A 21,741-nucleotide genomic window follows, 5' to 3' on the forward strand; every position below is an offset into this window, starting at 1 on the left:
AATTCAGCAGGATTGCTCCCCGTGAGGGTAAGAGACTCCTCAGACTTTGTTAACTGGGCCTCTTAATTACTGTGTGAAACCTTTTACAGCAGGAGAAAGTTGAAGAATATTTTAAATGAAGTGTGAAATTACAATTCACTAATGAGCAATCGAAGAGGGCTGATCGCTCGCACCGTTCCTCCAAAACTACAGCTTGCAAGAGAGCCGCTTAAGTGCTGGTGTCGGGTTAACCGCTTTCTTGCCAGTATATAAAAATAGACGCGTGGCATTATAACATCCCCTGCGAGGAACTGCTGGATTTTAAGAGTAGGGCCACATGGGGTGGCGCCGTCAAAAATCCGCAGTGCCACTTAGCTGGTTGTTAAAATGATTTTGCCGGAAACTAACTCGTGCAGCTGCAAAGCTGTATGGCGGATTGTAATGGTCACATGATTTCGCAGTTTACAGAAGCGTTGCAACCGTGAGAAGGAGGTTTATGCGACTAAAATGATGGATGATCTTACATTTATACATTTCACCGTGTTAACCAAAAGAGTGGGCAGCTCTTTAAATGGGTTTTCCCAAAATAGGAAGTTATCCTTATCCATGGGGAGATTGGTGAGAGCCTGTTTGCTCAGGACCCTACTGAATGGAGCGTTGGTTGGGCAGAGAATTCACGGCTCCATTTATTTCATGAGAGTGCCAGAAATAACCAAATGCTGTACATCAGCTATCTCCGGCACTCTCACTAAAATGGAGCGGTGGCCATTGGGGTTGAGATTTCAGGACCGTTTTTAAAATCCAATTTTCGATCATTTTCCAGCCGATCCTGATCATGAAATTTGTTCAATTACTGATCGGGATCAGATCTTTCCCGGTCCCGATTGCTTAACTCTAGTCAAAGCTTCTCTATGGGAAAAGTCACTTTTAGGGTTTAGCCGATTTTGAAATTTCAGGATCGTTTTTAAAATCCGATTTTCGATCATTTTCCAGCCGATCCCGATCGTGAAATTTGCTCGATCGCTTATCGGGATCCGATCTTTCCTGATCATTCAACCCTAGTGGCCATGCTATCCTACTACCGTTGAGAATGGAGAAAAAGTGCCAAGTTCTCCTGATCAGTGGGGACCCCAACCAATCTGCATCTTATCTTGCATGAACAGGAAACCCCTTTAAGAACTGTCAACTGTGGCATAATAATAACATTGTTATCCTGCTGGAAAATCTTTTCTTTCAGCTATGCGTTGTACTGGTACTGTTATTCCTCCTGGAAATGTATGAACAAACACAATTGATGGAGGTTAGTATCTCCCTTATCAACATTGTGCGACCTGAAATAATCTGGTTCAGTGGGACAGGGTCAGACTACATAAAGACACATCCCATTGACCAAGTAAATGGAAACGCCTCATTGCCTATTAATTTATACGTTTCCAGGAGTAATATCAAAAGGAACAGCTCAAAGCAGGGTTCCATGAAAAGGCAGAGTATTGATTTAATAAATGCTTGCGAAGGGCTGAGAAGTCTTCTTTAATTTTGTTAAACTTTATTAGAAGAGGGCCTTCATGATGGGCACGTCCCTTTAAATACCTCCAATTACACATTGTATACAATCTTTGTTGTATTCAGTAGTGCAATTGCTATCAACACATTCTTAAAAAAAAATAAAAATCTAGTAAAAATATGATTAAAAAAATCTAATAGCAGTTAATCCATTCAGGTCACGGATTATTCTGGATGACGAGTCTCATGGCGCCTTCACAGCGTGGAGACTGTTGGGCTAATTTTAGATTTTTCACTCATAGCAAACTTAATTTTAAGGTCCGGCCTATAACGTTATTAAACTTAAGTATTATACTTCTTGGGCCGACCAAGAGGGAAACATTGAAGACTTTCATCCGTTTGACCCTTGCTCTAGCTCTGCATACAGATCTAAGTGAAATTAAATTGGTGATCAGAAGCTTAGTCCCATGTGGGTAATTGTCCAAATCTGAGAAGGACAGCCACAATCCTCGGCATAATTAGCTCGGCGAGAGATATGACCAGAATATGCATGAATGGCTCCGGCTCCCATACAACACCCACATTAACCCTTCTGCTCGTCAAGACTTGTAGGACAAATAAAATTAATTATGGGCTATTGAGGATTTATTATTAAAACACACTAGATCTTTAACCAAGACATATCATTTATTAGGAGTCAGGCAACCCCCTTTAAAGGAACACTAAGCCTAGTAATGAATGCTAAAAACAAGCAAGAAACATTGTCAAACTGCAGCAACAGCTTTGTAGAAATACTGCAGAGAAGACGGGTTAACCTGCTGAGACTGAATAGTGGGTGGGTGGGTTTATCCACTGGGCAGGGCTACTGCAGTCAGGGCACAGCAGGGAGGCTCCTACTCCAGCCAGTTGTCTTACAGCCAGACACAGGACAGTGAGGAAGCGAAGGTGGGACATGGCCAAAGATCTGAGACACAGAAGATTTGTTCATATATCTCTCAGCTTTAGGCTACAGGCACACAAGACAGTGCCATTTCCAAGGATAAAGGGTACGGATGACACATGGATGACATCTGCGTGCTGCCTGTGCCTTCATGAACTCATTAATTTACTTCAGTGAGCCCTGGCCGCAAAACAGAACCGTCACGGCCCACAATATATACAGTACAAGAGGCTGGGGACTCCCAGCATTATAGATCCCTATGATGCTAGGAGTCCTGTTTCCTGACTAGGTTCGAACCAGGAAATACAACCGATCTACTAATAGGATTTTTCGGTCCCGACTGCCCTGTTTGCACGAGGTCTCATAACATTTGTCACTATATACACAGCAATCATCTTCACGGTAGTGAAGTAGAAGGTGATAAAAAGTGGACTATGACGGCATTCAAAATACTGTCTAGTACTTAAGGGTTGAGTATGTATGTACACAAGCACATACATTGCAACGTATATATCCTAGCTTTCAGACAGAATAAGGAATCACAATAAATCACAGTCAAATCACCATAAAGACACCACAGTCAAAAACCTCCGCCGTTGTGTACCTTTGTGCAATTTTGTTGTAAACCCCACAAAAAGCTTAGTCGCTCAAAGCCAGACATTAGGTCTTTTGCTTAACCAGCGAGTAAAAATTTGACAACAAATGATGGCTAGGATTCGTCTGGCTGTGGAACCTTACAAAGAAAACAGGCTAAACCCTTTAAGGCGGCGCACTGGGAAATAATTCAGCCCTTAAGAGCACTGAAATCAAACAAGATCGATCAGACGAGCATTGATTTTCCTCAAAACATTCAGTGTAGACTGCAAATAAATAGGAATCTAATGCGATAACGGCGGTTTCTTAAACACCTGCTCGTGGAAAATAATTACAGAGAAGCCCCCGTATTATTCCTCAGGGTGAAGGTTCAATTGTAAACCATTTACAAATTATGTGAAAACGGCAACAATCCTTCTTGGGGGATGAGCCGTCAATCACGAGATCAGGACATCCCACAATCATTCATGGCACAAAATTCACTATACATCCTTACAGGAAGCCAACCTAGTTCCTGTTTACAACAATGAAATCTTAACAGCACAAGGCTCATAAACATATATACATGCATACACGCACACTAACCTCCGAGAGGAACTTGTTCTGGCCTTGCTTCGCGCGAAAACGCTTTATTTTCTGGTGAATCCTCTTGTCTTTCTCAAGATCCTCCACAGTGGCCCATTGGCAGTGCAAATATGAACTAAGAGAATGCAAGACATAGAAATTTGTAAAAGCAACATATGCGGCACCAACATTGCATAGGAATGGATTATGAGACTATACAAAATGGAATAAATACCCAAGAATGTAACACAATAAACTAGAATAAATTCTGCTAACACGGCTACTGCATATAAAGTAGGGTATGTACTTTAACCTTCCAATATAGTCTGGCATAAGGAATATATATATATATATATATATATATATATATATATATATATATATATATATATATATTTCTGTTTTTATATTCAAATTACAGTTTTTGCTCCACTTTCTGTACATAATTATGGTACCACATTCCCTGGAACATTTTGAAAAAAATCCATATATATGTTACATGCACATTTACCAACCAGATTTCACTGCTGCTAAACTGAAAGTAGTGAAATAATTGACTTGCTATGGATGTGAAAATTGGCAGCATGCTCAGATTTTTTGCGCAACAGGGCCCCAACATGTGGATGAGATATGTAAAATGCCTTTCAATTGCCTGCTACTCATCTGCAGTGCATTTACAATCCGTATGGATTCATCCTTAAGGACAGGGCCCCATATTGCGAAAACACTGTGTTTTATATTACCTGTAAAGTCCTGGCTGATCCCATCCACACATTGCAGGAAAAAAAACGCAGTGGACATGCCGCGACTTCAAAAAATTTAAAATTTTTGTAAATCGCAGCTTGTAAATTATACATACGGAAACGCTGGCATTTTTCATGTATGTATAATAGAGGCAGAAAGTCTTTCTCTGAAAAATTCGGCAGATAAAGTTTTCCGCAGCATTTTTTGGCTGTGGCTCGCCACGTGGGGCCTTAGTCTAAAGTGGTTTAAAGTGTCATTCAAAAATGTGGCCAATGAGAGAAACAGTAAGAGAGCAAAAACACCTAAGGTCACCCATTTAATCCCCTTGCCAGGCTTTATTTTCTTGGCTGCCGTGACAAAGTGCTATATACTCTGCGTAGCCACTGTAGCCAATTGCTGGTCTAAGCAGAGTATACAGGAACGTCATTGCAGCAGCAGAATACGGTGCGGGCGGGCGAAAAAGACGACCAAAGTGGTGGCACTGAAACAAGGAGGGAATAACTGGTGATTCTAGCCAATGCCTCACAATCATGTCATCAGAAAATTCCACTCCTTCCCCGCCACCAAAAAAAACAACACCCCATAAAACCTTTAATAGATAGTTCACCTTGACTTTGCCCGGCAAACCTATCAGAAGACACAGGCGATATATTATCAATATGTGGGTCTCCTACACCGTACAGTTTGCCACAAACAGCAGCCTGGGATCCAGCACTATTTCAGAGAATTTGTAACTTTCTGCAGGTGTACAACTGGATCACTCCAATAACTTAAAATTGGGGAATTGTCATCCAAGCGATTTCCTTTTATAGCTGCATTGGATTCGATTCAAAGGATTACGCGTACTGAAGAGCTTTTTCTCTGCTGCCCTGGGGTTATGTTTCATCACACCTATCTCTGAAAAAAATCTGAAGCAACGAAAGCAAAGGTATGTCATAACTTTTACTTACAAGTTCTTGTACTTCACGTAAAATTCTTCAACTTCTACTTCTTCCCCAGACTCCAGCTAGAAGAGAGAAGAAGAAAGGAAAGGACATTTGTGAATTGCAGTTATGGGAAGATGTCTGCAATGTGGAATGCGGGCTGCAAGTCATACGTCTGTCTGCTAGGATCAAACTATTAGTAGTAGTCTGGATGGCAGACTCCGCACTCCGTGACTCTGTGTTCAGACGGAGTAATGTTTATCACATGGCGTATACAGTCCGCTCACATATTACCCATTAAATCCTTAGAAATAAAAAGCAAATGTTTCTGGGGAAAACACAGCTGTCCAATTCTGCATTGTCATATCTGAGACATGAATCATTTTTAACTCCTCCCTCCCCACACGCCGTTTTCATTCACAACAGCCTGACCCTGTACCTGGCTGGCAGCCAAACCCACAGCGTTAAGTAGACGCCAAGCGTACCATTTTCTCAGGCAGCAGCCAATTAGCAACTGCACTCCCTAATGCCAAATGTATTATTTTTGGCTGGCTGAAGACAGTCTTACTGCATTTTTACAATTGGCTTCTACAGGGTGTGTGCTTGTGTGTTGAGAGGAAGCTAACCACGGACTACAAAACGCTTGTGGTCTACAATTTATATTGCTTTCATGTTCGCACTTAAGACATCAGCGAGTGCATGATTGAGTCGGATTTGATACAAAGCTCTCGCCACGGCGGTTAAGATACCAGTTAAGACATTCATTTAAGAGATGTTGAAGGACTGAGTCTGCACTTTCTCCTGAGCTGTTTTTAACTCGAGATGAATGAATCTGAAGGAAGCCAATGTGTACGCGAGTAAGAAAATTCCTGGAAAGATGCTGTCAGCCTGCGTATATTAGAAAGAGTCATGGCTCAACAGCAAAACGAAACTACATTTTACACTGGATTCTCTCTGGCGCTGGAAATGCAGCCGTAAAAGACGAAAGAAATGGATCGCAGGCGCCATCCGAAACCATGCCAAAGAGCAACAGCAGAGATGCATACAACATATAGGGCACATGAAAAGACAATGCACGCAATATTCTATAGTCTGAGTAAAGCACTCCGACAGATGTCATGTAACACAAACTATTACTGGATTATGAGATCATTTTAGAGGTTTCAGAATTCTGATATTCTCTATTACAATAATGTGTAGGGTTATTTGCAACTACATGACACAAACTGCAAAAAGCAACAAGATTCTAAATCTAACTATATAAATAGCTATAACAAGGAGAAACATAACATTGTATTTCTTAGATCAATTTAACAAATTTCATGTGTTTGAATATATATATATATATATATATATATATTAATTTTTTTTATTCAGCAATTATTGGTTACATTGAAATCACAATTCAATCACTCCCTTTTTACATGCCACGAATTGTTTGTTTAGTCACATATCAGTAATCCTTACTGGGCAGTATACAGTTATTGATATATCCTTTAGCCAATGGCAGTGTGAGATGGGATGACATGGATGTAAGATAAACCATGTGAGCGAGTTTATCTTTATCTAGTAATGAATTGCTTGCTCTAGGTTCACACAAGCGTTCAGGTCTCTGTTGTTCAGGTCCGTGTGGGAACCTGAAAGAGGGAGAGCCTGTCTCTGCTTAAAAAGTGGTTATCTGTGGACCCCATAGACTATAAAAAGGGGTCTGCCAGGTTTCTGCTGGTTTTATGTGGAACCCTTTGCGACATTTCTCTAAGACTGGTTTAGGCAGAATCTGCAGCGGAGTCTCCTACAGAAACTTCAACGCAGATGTGAACCCAGCCTTAATCCAATATATAAATATATAACACTATAGGAAATTTTCATAAAAAAGGAACCCATCGTTGAAAATGCTGTGCATTCTGCAAGCAGCATTTTATACAGCAGATTTCTATATGGTTTTATGAGACTAGATTCAGAATAATTTGTCATTTTTCCATTGTAACCCCTGCTCTATGTTGAAAAGTCATGAAGGCGGATCTATCAGTGATTGACAGCTATCCGACGGCCTCCGCTCTGTGACTATGCATATACTCACTAATAGCACCGCCTCCTTGACTCCTCAACATAGAAAGAGCTGACTGAGCGCTGATTAAAATGGTGAAAAAAACATAATTGGCTATTAGGAATTGTGTGTCTAAGTGGTACACGTCACAGTTAGCTTGTATATGGGTGTAGATCCGAGCGGCCGCCTATACCGGCTGTGGTATCTAGCCGGCCAGGACGCTCACAACACATAGAGCGTACATGCTAAATTCAGTGTTAACCCATGAGATGGGTAACACTGTGCAGGCCATAATATAGGTGCAGCAGCCTCTGATGAACCGGTAACCCACTGGAAGAAACGCGTCAGGTGGGTTATAGTGTATGTGTTAGTTTTGGAAGTGTGTGTGATTGTGGCCAGTGAACCATTATCCTGGCGAACTGTGTGACTGCTTTAGTGCTGGATCCGTAATTTTAGAGCTCAGTATAGGTGTGTGCTGTGTCAAGGGTGTTAGACTCCGATGAAGAGGGCTATCCCAAATTTCTTGGCTTCATTAGGCAACCATAGCCATTAGAATAGGTATAGGAGACGCTCGGATCTACACCCATATACAAGCTAACTGTGACGTGTACCACTTAGACACACAATTCCTAATAGCACATCATATGTTTTTTCACCATTTTAATCAGTGGTCAGTCAGCTTTTAATCAATACTATAAAAAGTTACATTTTAGTGCACTTTTCTAATTTATTTTGTTGCAACAGTTTTGGGTGCATTACCTATTATTGTTAAATAAATTTTGTCAACATAGAAAGAGCAAAGATTTCAATGATTAAATGATGGGTAATATTGAATCCTTCCCATATATCTATACATCAATCGTCTCAGCTCCTGCTTTATAACACACTGCCCATGGATTACACTGCCTTTCCCATGTGACACTTTCCCTTTAAAGTCCATGGGGAAGCAGATCCCAACACAAGGCACAAGTTACACTTCCTAAACCAGTCACACCATTCTATCAACCATAATCTAAGAGTATCGCAAAAAGCACATGCATCATAAAAGATAATACTACCATGTAATTTTATTTTTCACGTCAACACACAGACATTCTGTTGGCAGAAGCCGTCCCCATGAGCAAGCAACTCCTCGTGCATGAAGCATGAATATCCTTGCTAGATCAAGTGACTTTTCCAGGGACATCCTGTTTCCTCCTGGATAGTTTATACAGGTTACAAAGGGAATTTGAGGATAATGATCGAATCATTGGGAACTGTGAAGCAACAAACTTTCCAAAGGATTTTTCCCAGTTACTGGAATACATACAGATTAGGAAGTTATAGTTATATATATATATATATATATATATATATATATCAAGAAAAAACCCACATTTGTGTATTTCATCTAAATTCTTCTAGAATTTTTGTCCACACTGGTCAGATCTTGTGGATGGATTTTTACAGGTAGGAAATCTGCAGTGTTACAATACGAGCAAAATAGATAAAATGGATGCACATGCTGCAGGGGAAAAAAAACCGGCAGAATTTACTCTTTGCCAAACAGTGTGAACTCAGCATCAGATTTGTATCACATGGGGACTTGCATGGGGACAAGCAGAAAAATCTGCAATGGAAAACATTAATATATGGATGCCCCCTACGATGTCTCGCCTGCTTCTGCCAAGTTTACCGCATATCCATAGCTTAGCAGCACCTCATACCAGGCAGCAGTACTTATACAGAGCCTAAGAAGGGCTACGAAACCTTAAAAATCCTATTACTTAACATCTGCACACGGCAAAGGTGTTAAAAAAGCAATGAATATTATGCAGGGGAACAAAGTAAATATAAGAGGCTTGCGGCTGTACTATCCAAGCACTCGATTAAATCACATCTGCCAAGGAGAACCTCCACCCTCCTCACTTCTAGGAAAATCCTCATCATTTCCTGCTGAAAATACATTTTCCTATAAAACTGGGAAAAAGGCCTAATGTTACTAAACATTACTCAAAGCATCGCATAAAAGTAACTTATTAGGCTACAAAATGGAGAGACCTCGAACTACACATGGGTTTACTTCAATGCAACCAATGCAATAAACTAAAGGGTTAAAAGAGGAGACTGGAGGGAGCCAGTGTTGCCTTTTTTTTTTGTGCTTAAGGGATCTTTTGATACCTTTCAAGAATTAACACTTTAGCACATCGCTGAGAACGACGCCAGACTTACCTGTTTCTTTCCTACACGACTGCTCATGATCTTCTCCACAACAGGTCCTTCGGCATCCAGAGACTCCTAACACAACAGAAAAATTGATTATTATTGGAAACAAACACTATAAAATAAAAGACGGTCATAAAAAAACAAACCGGCTGACCTTCGAGATACATGACCCCAACGTCGGCTGCTTATAAAGAAGCGGCACTGGATCCGGTTACCAGCAATGACAGCCAGCAGCAGAGGCCAACAGGTGGTCTGATAAGCATTAGATCCTCCTGGCTGCACATCATGACAAGTCAGCCTCACGTTAAATGATACAAAGCCAGATGTCTTAAAGATGGAAGGGGTCGGCCACTGCTAACAACCTGTCATGTGAAACTTTAACAAATCGCCACCATGGCTTATGAGGGTCTTGGTCATTCAAGGTGGTGTTCTGAAATCTGAGCGGCAGTCCAAATGGGGTCTGTGGAGTGGGTAGGCCGAACCACCAGCAACCCTATATTCACACAAACCGACTCAGACTCCTTCATTAATGGCTGACAGCCATGGACGAAGCTGTAAAGATCCTTTAATTTATTAAAAAGCCAGGTACTGAACCCCTATGAAAGTAAATATGGAAAAGGCTATGTACCTAATTCATTATACAATATTAATAAATCTATAAACTTCAGTAGTTGATACCTGTTTGAATGGCTAACTAAAAATGACGACAGATTGCAAGCTTTCGAGGCTCTAGGCCTCTTTCTCAGGAACTACGCCTAAAGAAGAGGCCTAGGGCCTCGAGAGCTTGCAATCTGTCATCATTTTTAGTTAGCCATTGAAAAGGGTATCAACTACCGAAAACCCTAAAAAATTTTTGTTAGATTTCATATCCACTGGCTAACACGGTACCAAAATATTTTTTCCTTGCATAAATCTATAAAGAAATTTTAAAAATTGATTTTATTTTGAAGCTGCAGTCCGAAACCATTTTGCGACTCCACTCAAGTTGGTTCAGAATCCTCGGGCCGCAATCTCCTCGCTTTATTCAGAACGCCTCAATCTCAATCAAACTGGTATATTGGGGGGTTGGGACAAATCACCATTAGTCAAAAGAATGCGTGGTAACGGCTAACTAAAGTGCGAGGACATCTATAGTGATAAGTGTACAAAAGGTATAGGCAGACCTTAAACAATTCAGCTTGCGCCTAAACCCGGAGAACATGTAACGTCAATCTTCAATTATTTCGTCCTGCTCAGTCTGGGTACATTTTACTATGACCCATTAACACATGGGACTGCAGACACTGCACCATATTGTATTGTACTGATAAAATCGGTAGGTAGTAACAGTGACGAATATTGTCACATGATTAACTCACAACCACTATGACAAACATGTAGGAACCTTTACTGTATCCAACCTTATGGGAGGCTGAGGACGTAATGGCACTTACATTAATGGAAAGATGTTTTGATAGCAGAAAAATAAAGTGTAATGAATCGGGCATTAAAGCAGCACTTGGCTGGTTAGTAAAGTCCAGCGGCGCAGGTTGTAACGTACACCGACGCTTTCTATTAAGGCAATTTTCTGCTGACTCAATCTTCAGGAGCAGGAACGGAGGGACAGTAATGGCTTGTGATGGTTCAAAGAACACTTTGATTCTCAGAGATTCCTTCTGCTTCTGTCATGGTAGTTATGTGTTCTCGAGCACTAGCATGCTATCAACATAGGAGCATGAAGACACTCTGGATATGCAGCACAAGCACATTCTATCTGCCTACAGATAAGATAAGCAGCAGCTTTTATTAATGGCTGGCCATGCATATATGATAATAGTCAACTGCACTGATCGATTTCGGGCAAGACTGTCTCCTCTATGGGATCCTCCTGTCTGTCCCAACAACAGATGTAAGGTCGTCCTTTGGATGGGAACCAATCTTGTTAGGTAAAGGAAAAGAAAACTAGGAAATTAACTTGAACTAGAAGTGAGGACAAGGACATCAAGCAATGGAGCAGTGATGTTTAGTAAAGGGTTGTCCAGCCAAAACAAAGATAGATAGATAGATAGATAGATAGATAGATAGATAGATAGATAGATAGATCGATCCATGGGATCGGCCATCAGTATCTGATCATTATGGGGAGGCCCTGGTTAAGCTGATCAGTGTGGGTTTAGGGTTCATGTGCCGGACCATCACCTATCAGATACTGATGACTTATCTTATGGATAGGTCATCAGTACAAAAACCATTGTTGGGCCTCAAAATCCCTTTAACAAGAACTGATGACCGAATGCCACTCTGTAGATCATTGTGGTCTACAGCAAGCCAATGGCACCACATCCTACCATACTACATAAGGAATACCATTCCCTACTTCACAGAAAACAAGACCAATCATTGGCAAAAACACCTTGAAATGCAGTGCCGAGACACCGTCAAGACATAAAATTCTATTTAAGGCTGTGAGGCTGATGGTAAAAAATAAAATGTGCTAACCTGCTGCTCAGATTGTGATGTATTTGATGGAGAATATCTCCCGGTGAGATCAGCATCATCAGGCTCATCATCGGAAATCTTAAACTCCAGATCTTCTGTGTAGCGTTTCCTCTTAACCTGCCTGCTGGAGCGTCTTTTCTGAAAATTAATGAAAAAAGGCAAATGACTGCCAAGTTCAGGAAACAAAAATAATTTACCGTGCGAGTTGCTCTTTCCTTCCCTGCGTATAGTGGTGGACTTGCACGCTATATACCACCTGTTGATTCTCATCACAGCGCCGGCCGTGGATGCACAGATAATTCAGCAATTACAATCAAGAATGGCAATCATCCATTTCTCTACAATTACAATACGACCGTTTCCAACATATAGCCATGGGTCGTGTGGGTCAGAAACTTTGCTCGTGGCATGTAATTATAACCGGTAGAGAACTTCTCATTGAGATCAATGCATCTGCATAATTACAGCAATTTTTTACTAGGATCAAAAATATATTTTTTTATGGAAAAATCTTCTCTATTTCACAAAAATTGCTGTAGGAAGGGGTTTAACATACAGAGGTTGGAGCAGGGCAGGTTACAGCTCTAGCAGAAGTTTCTAGTATGTTATTACCTGTACACCAGAGTCATCCTCCTCTTCTGGTGGCGGAGAAGAAGGAGGAGGAGTAGTAGTAGTAGCAGTTGTAGTAGTAGTAGTAGTAGTTGCAGTAGTCGTTGTTTTGTCCAGATCTGAAGCTTCGACACCTTCAGGCTTAACTTTAACAGCTTTTTTCTTTTGTGCACTTCCTTCAGCATCAGACTTATTACTAGGAGGAAAAACAAAAGTTGGATGTTAGTTCTGTTCTATTTCACCTTCAGTCATGCTTACTTAGCACCATCATGGCCATATATTAAGTGGATTAAAAGACGATTTCAACCAAAACCAGCTTTTGTTGTTTAAAATTTAACAATGGATGATCCTTGTAGTTGTATGACCAGACTGAATAATTGTAATAGCCAACACGGACTAACATGTATGTCTGACTGTAGATCAGATGTTCAGCCGTCAACCTACTTTTATCTAATGTGTATAGCCAGCTTTAAAGGGGTTGTCCAGGACTGTGATATCACGCCCCACTTCCTCTTTTCAGGCCAGTGATATCTCGTTCATTGATCAAATGGTGAAGTTTAGTCCCATCCAAAAGAATGGGACTGAGCTGTAATACCAAGCACAGCCACTATACAAAGCCCAGCACTGTCTGCTTGGTACGTATTGAAGAGGCCACAGCAATTGATACCATAGTCCTGGACAATCCTTTTGAAGGAGCCATGACAGATAAGGATCTGTATTAAAAAGATTCTCAATAAGTCGTCAGATCTCATTGACTTGAAAAAGGGGAAGAGTCCTATTTTTGGAGTTTGTGTAAATGACACTCTTCTTGCCATCCAAATATTGGAACTCCTAATAGAATGGAACACAGTGGCAATCTGAGCAAAAACTTAAAGGTATCCTATCATTAAAACCATATTTTTTTTTCTCAATCACACTTAGGAATAATCTTAAGAAAGGCTATTCTTCTCCTACCTTTAGATGTCTTCTCCGCGCCGCTGTTTGGTAGAAATCCCGGTTTTCGTCTATATGGAAAAGAGTTCTCTTGCAGCACAGGGGGTGGGCTTCAGCGCTCAAACAGCACTGGGGGTGTCCCCAATACTGCGAGAGAAATCTCCAGCGAAGCCTCAGTCTTCTTCAGGAACAGCCTCTGAGCATCTTCTTCCGAAGCTGTGTTTCAGTCTTCTAGGCCTCAGGCAGAGTTGACTGTGGATGTCCACAGGCCACAAGAAAATGGCTGCTTACACCAGCTTACTGTGTAAGCAGTCACAAGAAAATGGTCGCTTACCCAGCTTACTGAGTAAGCGGCCATTTTTCTTATGGCCATGGGCATGCGCAGTCGACTCTGTCCCAGGCCTAGAAGATTGAAACGCAGCTCCGGAAGAAGACGCGCAGAGAGGCCTTTCCTGAAGAAGATGGAGGCTTCGCTGGAGAGTTCTCTGGCAGCATTGGGGACACCATTTGCATACAGACGAAAACCGGGATTTCTACCAAACGGCGGCACGGAGAAGACATCTAAAGATAGGAGTAGAATATCATTTCCTAAGGCTATTACTTCGTGTGATCGAGAAAAAAAATATATGATTTTAATAATAGGATCCCTATAAAAAAAAAAAAAAAAAAAAATTGTGATCTTAAAAAGGTGTCCATTACATTCCAAAAACACAACTGATACACCAATATCTCCGACAGCTTCATCAGTAAATGACATATAATATAAAGTTAAAAAAAAAAAAAAAAAAAAAAAAATGCTATTTCAGGGCTAGGGATCTGTACCTATACAGACTACCAACAATCATTATGATTATGGGGGAAATCCAGAATGGTAATCATCCATCTCTCTACAATACGACAGCAGGGTGTTAACAATAATGGGGCTCCCATAAGGCACCGAGCAGATCCTGTGCAGGTGTATGGAGCAATGTAAACAACGAAGAGCCTAGAGGTCTTAAGCTAAAGTTACACTTGTGTCGGCCTAAGCTTACATTAGCGACGGACCACAACAATGACTAGGCAAACTACTACTAACCCCTACAGCTGATCTGCGGCGGTGCTGAAAGTTAGACCCCGACCAACCTGATACTAATGGCCTATCCTAAATATAGGCCATCAATAGTGAGAACCTAGACACCTAACTCTGCCGTTATGTGTATAAAAAAACTAAACTAACAGATAAAAGGCACATCAGGACGATGAGGTTACAGCCGACACAAACAGCAATATGCTAACAAGCAAAAGAACATAAAGAAACCCCCCAGCAGATTAACCCACCGCTCTGTTACAAAAACAGAAGAGCGTGCTTTTTTTTTTTTTTTTTAAGAAATAATAGCAGAAATTACAAACATTTTACTGCCAGGAAAAAAATAAAATAAAAATTTTCAGAGTGTGGCTGTAAAAGCACCTGAACGTATTATCTCGCAAGTGTTCACGGCTGAAGGTTAAGAATGATAAGTGCTATGCATTTTTCTGCCATAATCGGGTCATTATAAAGTGCATTATATTTTGAGGAAAAAATACATATTTGTTATATATAAAAAAAATTAAAAAAAGCTGTACTGAAAGCTAAACCACTTGTAAGTATTACTCATTTAACTCAATTGAAGGTGAACCCATCTCAGATATGTGCCTGCTAGAAATGACAACCATTATATAAACCCTCATAAAAAGCCTGCGATGGCGATCATAACAAAGGCAGGCGCAGGCACACAGCTTGTTACCAGACAGTGGAAAGGGAACGTCTCGGGGTCATGCAATACACAGTCTTCCCAGACATACTAAAGGGGACCCTGCACCAGCTGCACCAACTCCAACTCACTGCATCCCTCAATAGTGCCACTCTACTGATTCCAGCGCAGTTAGAATATTTATTTCTATCCCTGAGTACTGTATATACTAGAGTATAAGTCGAGGCCCCTAATTTTGCCACAAAAAACTGGGAAAACTTATTGACTCGATTATAAGTCGGGGGGGGGGGGGAGAGAGAGAGGGGGGAATGCAGCAGCTACTGGAAAATTTAAAAAATTTAAATGGTCGGAGTTTTTGGGTGCAGTAGATGCTGGGTGCTGGGGAAGGGGAGGGGGTGTTTTGGTTGTCTGTCTACCCCTTCCCTGAGCTTGAGGACTGGGTTTTAATACCCCCACTTGGAATTCAGTCTGGCTGAATATAGGGTATCTGCAGTGCTCCTATTAACCCCTTCCCGACGGAACAGGAGCACTGCAGATACCCTATATTCAGTAGACCGGGCACTGTCAGACACAGGGATACCTAATGTGTATGTGTGTCACAGTTATTTTCTACTTTTATATGTATTCTAGGGAAATGAGTGATTTAGAACTTTTATTTACTTTAATTTTTTATTATATTTTTTTAAAGCTTCTTTTTTCCCCACTATTTTAAAGGGAGATTCTATACATTACTATTGCGGGTGGTCATAGAGCCCCCCCCCCCCTTGCTTGACTCGAGTATAAGCCGAGGGGGGCTTTTTCAGCACAAAAACTGTGCTGAAAAATTTGGCTTATACTCGAGTATATACGGTAATCATTTCTCTAAGGTAGGGATCACACTACCATTGGATTTCGTTATGAATAGCCTCAAGAAAAGCCATTCTTCTACTACTTTTAGAAGTCTTCTACGTGCCGCCGTTCCGTAGATATCCCGGTTTTCTTCAGTATGTAAATGAGTTTTCTCACAGCACTGGGGGCGGTCCCCAGCGCTCTAACAACACTGGGGCGTCCCCAGTGCTGTGAGAAAACTCTCCAGCGCCAGCATTTGTTCTTCTCCTGGTAAACCTCCTCGCAATTTCTTCATCTGTTGGCTTCTTCTGGATTTAAAATAGCTCTGCCATTTTCTTGTGGCTGCTCACACAGTACGCTTATGTAAGCGGCCACAAGAAAATGGCCGCAGACATGCGCAGTGGACTCTGCTCGATGACAGAGCCCACTGCGCATGCGTGAATTTTAAGTCCAGAAGAATCAGACGGAAGAAGACATCGCAGGTAGGCGTGCCAGAAGAAGACAGAGGCCAACGCTGGAGAGTTTTCTCGCAGTACTGGGGACGCACCGAGTGCTGTAAGAAAACTCATTTACTTACTGAACAAAACCGGGATATCTACAGAGCGGCAGCACGGAGAAGACTTCTAAAAGTAGGAGAAGAATGGCTTTTCTTAAGGCTATTCCTACGTGTTAGGAAGAAAAAAATTGGATTCAAATAATTGCAATAATAGCAACGGACACTACTGACGGTCACCAATGGTAGTGTGAAGGCCCCTTTACTTTCAGTATAACCATACTCTGTCAAGTGAGCGGTCCTAGGCTGGAGAAGACAGACAGGAACCGTCCACATCATGGCATAGATCATAATTTGCTGAAACTAACTACACTGATAGCTCGTGAACAGTAGAGAACTAGAGAAAAAATTCCAACTCTTTTGGTTTAGGATTAAAAAAAGCATGGGCGATTTCTTGCAGAGACAGCGCCAGACCTGTCACAAATTGAGAGCAATATTGCACGTTCGTTCTTCTGTCACTTCAATGGAACCGATTCTGCAATACTAGACGCAACCTGTGGGCAGTGAAGCAGCTTCTGGGGCAAGAAAAGGTAGCCAAGTTTTTAAAGAAATAAATACTGGGAAATGCCTTTAAAATAAGGACAATACAATGACTTTAGCTTATGGTTGGCCAGAGGAAAAACACGAGCGTCCAGTCAAAAGAGCATTAGGTGGCCACATTATAAAATATAGTAGAGAAAATTTTTTCCTATAGACACCTTACCAAAAATTACCATCCCATTGATATCAATGGCAGGCGGATTTCAGAAATCTGTCTCAGAACAGGCTCCAAATTTCTTTGAATGAACGGCCCCTAATTGTGATGTCTCATCCAACCATCCATCCAACATATTACACGGGGCATATACATGAGCTTCATACGAGGAAGGTGCAGATATCACTTGGTAAATAGTGGACGCCAAATACAGGCAGACTTCATCATCAATATCTAGACACCTAAAGTAACATCAGTCAAAGGGATCAGATAGGAAACAATGACCAGACAACATGCTATGTATATGGGAAAGGATATCTGTTACCGTCAGCAGTATACAAACAAAAATAACAGGGGTCAGCACTCATACTATAGAGGATATCCTTTATATTAGTCATTACTCAAGGGGCATATCCATTATAGGTCATTACGTCTAGAAAGGAATCCTTAGCCCATCTGGTCAGGTGGCCACTGTCTGCGCAATCCATCCGAAAAATGAATGTACATGTGGCCCTCTCCAGGTGCACCGAGAAATTCACATGCATGGCATCCATTCATTCACCCCACCACTGAATACGCTGGCCAGCACCCGCTCACCATGATGGATGGAGATCATGGGACACCATTCTGGGTACAGATGTCAAATATATGTATGGCTTATTATGAAAATAGGTCATAAATGTCTGTAATAGGGATAACCCTTTAATGGTCCATTTAATAAAAACATATGTAAATGATATCGCCTATACTTATACTATATTTAAGGGAGCTGAAGTTCTTTGCCACTAGTGCTGTTTGCAAATGATCAAATCTGATTGTAAGAACATTTCCATATACCAAGATGGCTGACACTACAGTCCATGGGTGAGGGGGTCCATCTATATTACTATATGGAGCAGAATATTAAATACATCATGTCTGGCCAGTAAATAAGGACTGTGTGTGGAATCTGTTGAGTGTAATTTCTCGCCAGGATCATAGTGCAGGCCGCAGCAGCAGGGGACAGGCCTGAGGAATATACAACTTGTTGCTTGTTTTGGGAATAAAGCCTCTTTCATCCTTATCTGATTACATTCTCTGTGCTCCACCACTAGCACAATGAAAGACTATTCTGTTAGGACGCTGCCCCCTCCCCCTTTATATGCCATCCCAGGACCAGGTCACTGCATGGATTCCACAATCCCCAGACATGATAATTAACATAAGCATGATTATCCTCTTATTATTGTATCATTACACCCTAATATCCCAGATAACACACCAGCAACAAGTGAGGAACAGTCGAAAGACATGTATACAACGTAGATATATTTTCATTTAAAGGGGTTGTCCAAAGTTGTTGTTTTTTTTGGGTTTTTTTTTTTAATAGCCAAAGAAAGGGTTACAAACAAACAAACACTTTATTGATTTCCCCTGCCGCTCCCACTCTCCAATATTTACCAGTTCCCCTATAATCTTTACTTCCTGGATCCAAATCCATACAAAGTAAATTGCCTCTGAACCAATCACTGGCCGGGGCAGGTCACCAATGAAGCATCTTACAGTGATTGGAGGAGCAGTGCAGGACATTGGGTTTTGTTTTTTTTATTTACTTAATTTTTTTTTTTTTTTTTAAGGTTTTTAACTCCTTCTAATCCTATAAATAAATAAATAAATCCCAAACAACCAACCCCTTTACAAGCCATTGACTAAACCGTCTCAAATCTTTCTGACCAATGATGGCTCTGGTACAACAAGTTCTATACTATTGTTATATTCTCCATACAACTGGACCCCTAGTGGCCATTTATGTATCACTAGTAGAATTACTTGGCTTTGTACCGGTTCGCGTGTGTATGTATGTGAGGTTAAAAACTTTGTTTGCTGCTGATATGAAGCCTAGATCTATGTGTATATCAGTGAGGCCTAGAGTAATAGACCTGTTAGCTACGGTACTTTTGCCTAATACCGGTCATGTGATGTGGAGGAAGCTCTTTGATGTGGAAGCCAGTGATGCCATATTTGCTTTTGTGAATATGGCACTGGAATGCTATAGAAACCTGGTGCCATATCAAGAATGCTACGTCCTAGAGAGCTGAAAGCTGGTGTAAAATCCTCTGAAGTGCCCGATTTACCTATGCGACAAATTTGGTGCAAATTGGCTCAGGCATTTGGCTGTGCATAAAGAACAAAATAAACTCATTTAGAGATAGATATATATATATATTTATGCCGGAGAATACCATTAGGGATCTTCCATTACTTAACTGTATAAGAGAACTAGGACACATTAGATAGTCTTCATCTACAAGTAAGGTCTTTACGGAAAATAACTTTTTCCCCTACTTTATAAGTAGTGAGGTAAAGTAGACATTAGATCGACGTACAACTGGCCGACACTGCCACGTGGGTCTTCACAACAGAAAAGGGGAGGGCATGGTGCTGAAGACAAAGTCCTATAGAGCTGCAGCCGGCTAGGTCCTGAGTGCATGGCCCTATCTGACATGTCTGCAGATGTATTAAGTTCCTCTCAGGTGATGACATCAGCGGCTCTTTCATCCTCTGTTAATTTATAACAAGCCTGTGGTTTCTGTCTGTTTTTATGAGTATGACACACTGGGCTTGACCCATATACACACTTTTCCTTCGGGAAATACCTCTCTTTGCCTCCCGCTTACGTAATAACTGCTGGCACTGGTGCAAAGTCTGTGACCTCTTATTTCACAATGCGTATAATATACTATATTATATAAAAACGCAGGTATCAGTATGGGGCGCTCACATATATATATATATATATATATATATATATATATATATATATATATATATATATATATATATATATATATTTTTAGTCAGTAATCCCAGTTCTCCTTTGTTTTCCTAAAAAGTGTTTATAGCGCCCTCACATGCCCAGTGGCGAACATTTTGGGTTGTTTTATAGGGGACATTTTTGACCATGCGGTCAAAATCATACATTAAAAAATATGCTCTGCCCCAGCTTAACCCTATTTATTTTACCTAGTACTGAAATAAATCTCTTTTTTTCTAATCTGTTACATTTTTTACTATTTTCTATATGTGTATATGGGGGCTGCCATGGTGCCTGAGCTTCTCCGCTCCTCACTACTAACTGTATTTAGTGTTTTAGACATGCTTTATGCGGGAGGGGGTTGATAAACTGTGACATCATCTATTGTCAGTAGCTGATACAATGATGGGTTAGTGGTATTATCTTCTATTGTAATACAGTATTCATGTAAATGAGGTGACTGCTGCGAAGAAAACCCCTATAGAACGGCAAGTGCCAATCTATTAGGCTTTGTGGCTAGAGTGAAAATTTTGTATTTTTTTTAAACATACAGTGATGAGGAAAACTTAAAAAAAAAATTAAATATTAAAATTTTTTAATTAAAATTATTTAATTATTAAAGTTAGAATGCAACGTTAAAGATATATATATATATACATACACACACACACACACACACACACACAGTACTATGGAATATGTTAGCGCTATATAAATAGCATCTGTTTCCCATAGAAAATCTATAATCTTCTCTCCATCATCTTCTATATCCCACGGCTGCACATACTGAAATTCTGCACCTTTAGTATTTGACCCATAAATTCTACCCCAAGTGTATGTTCTTGAGCACGGCATGCTGGAAGTTGTAGTTCGGCGGCCGCCCTGGAGTCACCGTCCTTGCCGTCTGCCCACACACTGGTATACAGGGAATCCTACAGCCATTACAGCCGTCATAAGACAGACAGTGTAAAAGTTTCCTTTAAAAGGTTAAACATGAAACAAAAATAAGTGGAAAGGAAAAAAAAAAAAACAAAGCTGCGTCTGAGAAAGCAATGGGTGAGTCTTCCCAACTGTCCTGGTGTTTATAGTGCACATGGACAGAAGTCTCCCGTAGCATGAGGCTCCATTTCCAGCCTTTATTTCCGCTCTAACTGCCACAAATTATACAACACTACAGCTGAACGCTGGGCCCCTTTCCTTTCATCTGCACGCCAAGAGCAATCACATTACCCTGGTAACCAGTGCTCACGTGACCAGCACCTGCTCTTTTGGCTGGATGCCATTGACTCAAGCCATCTGCTTCCCTCAATCAGCTTTCAAACATTGGCAACACCTGCGCTGCCGCGTTTTGTGGTCCCCTTTTATTTATATATTTTTTATTAGTATCCAAGTGAATCAGTGCAAAGGGGGGGAGAAGAAAAAAAAAAACAAGCAAACAAAATAAAAAAGGGGAAGGGGTGAAGGGCGAGAAAAAGCCTTAACCCCTCAGCTCCCGGGTGCAACTGCAACGATGGCACGAAACTAAAGGGTCAAAAGTAAAGAGGGCTGTGGGCGTTCGGTGGCCAGCATTTAATAGGTTAAACGTACCCAACCCCTACTAGCCACCCCCCCACCCCCTCCTAT

The 21,741-nt window shown here is 41.0% G+C and overlaps 1 protein-coding gene across 1 annotated transcript in view; it reads right to left on the reverse strand.

Moving 5' to 3' along the window:
* Positions 1-21,741, reverse strand: part of CHD7 (chromodomain helicase DNA binding protein 7) — a 105,887-nt gene that overhangs the window by 30,951 nt on the left and 53,195 nt on the right. The window contains exons 4-8 of the mRNA XM_075270397.1: positions 12,590-12,782; positions 11,978-12,115; positions 9,506-9,571; positions 5,275-5,330; positions 3,602-3,716 (exon numbers count right to left, since the gene is read on the reverse strand). Coding sequence (XP_075126498.1) covers positions 3,602-3,716; positions 5,275-5,330; positions 9,506-9,571; positions 11,978-12,115; positions 12,590-12,782 — 568 coding nt within the window. The remainder of the gene's footprint in view (positions 1-3,601; positions 3,717-5,274; positions 5,331-9,505; positions 9,572-11,977; positions 12,116-12,589; positions 12,783-21,741) is intronic.

Source organism: Leptodactylus fuscus, chromosome 4 (assembly GCF_031893055.1).
Source record: "Leptodactylus fuscus isolate aLepFus1 chromosome 4, aLepFus1.hap2, whole genome shotgun sequence".
Taxonomy (NCBI): Eukaryota; Metazoa; Chordata; class Amphibia; order Anura; family Leptodactylidae; genus Leptodactylus; species Leptodactylus fuscus.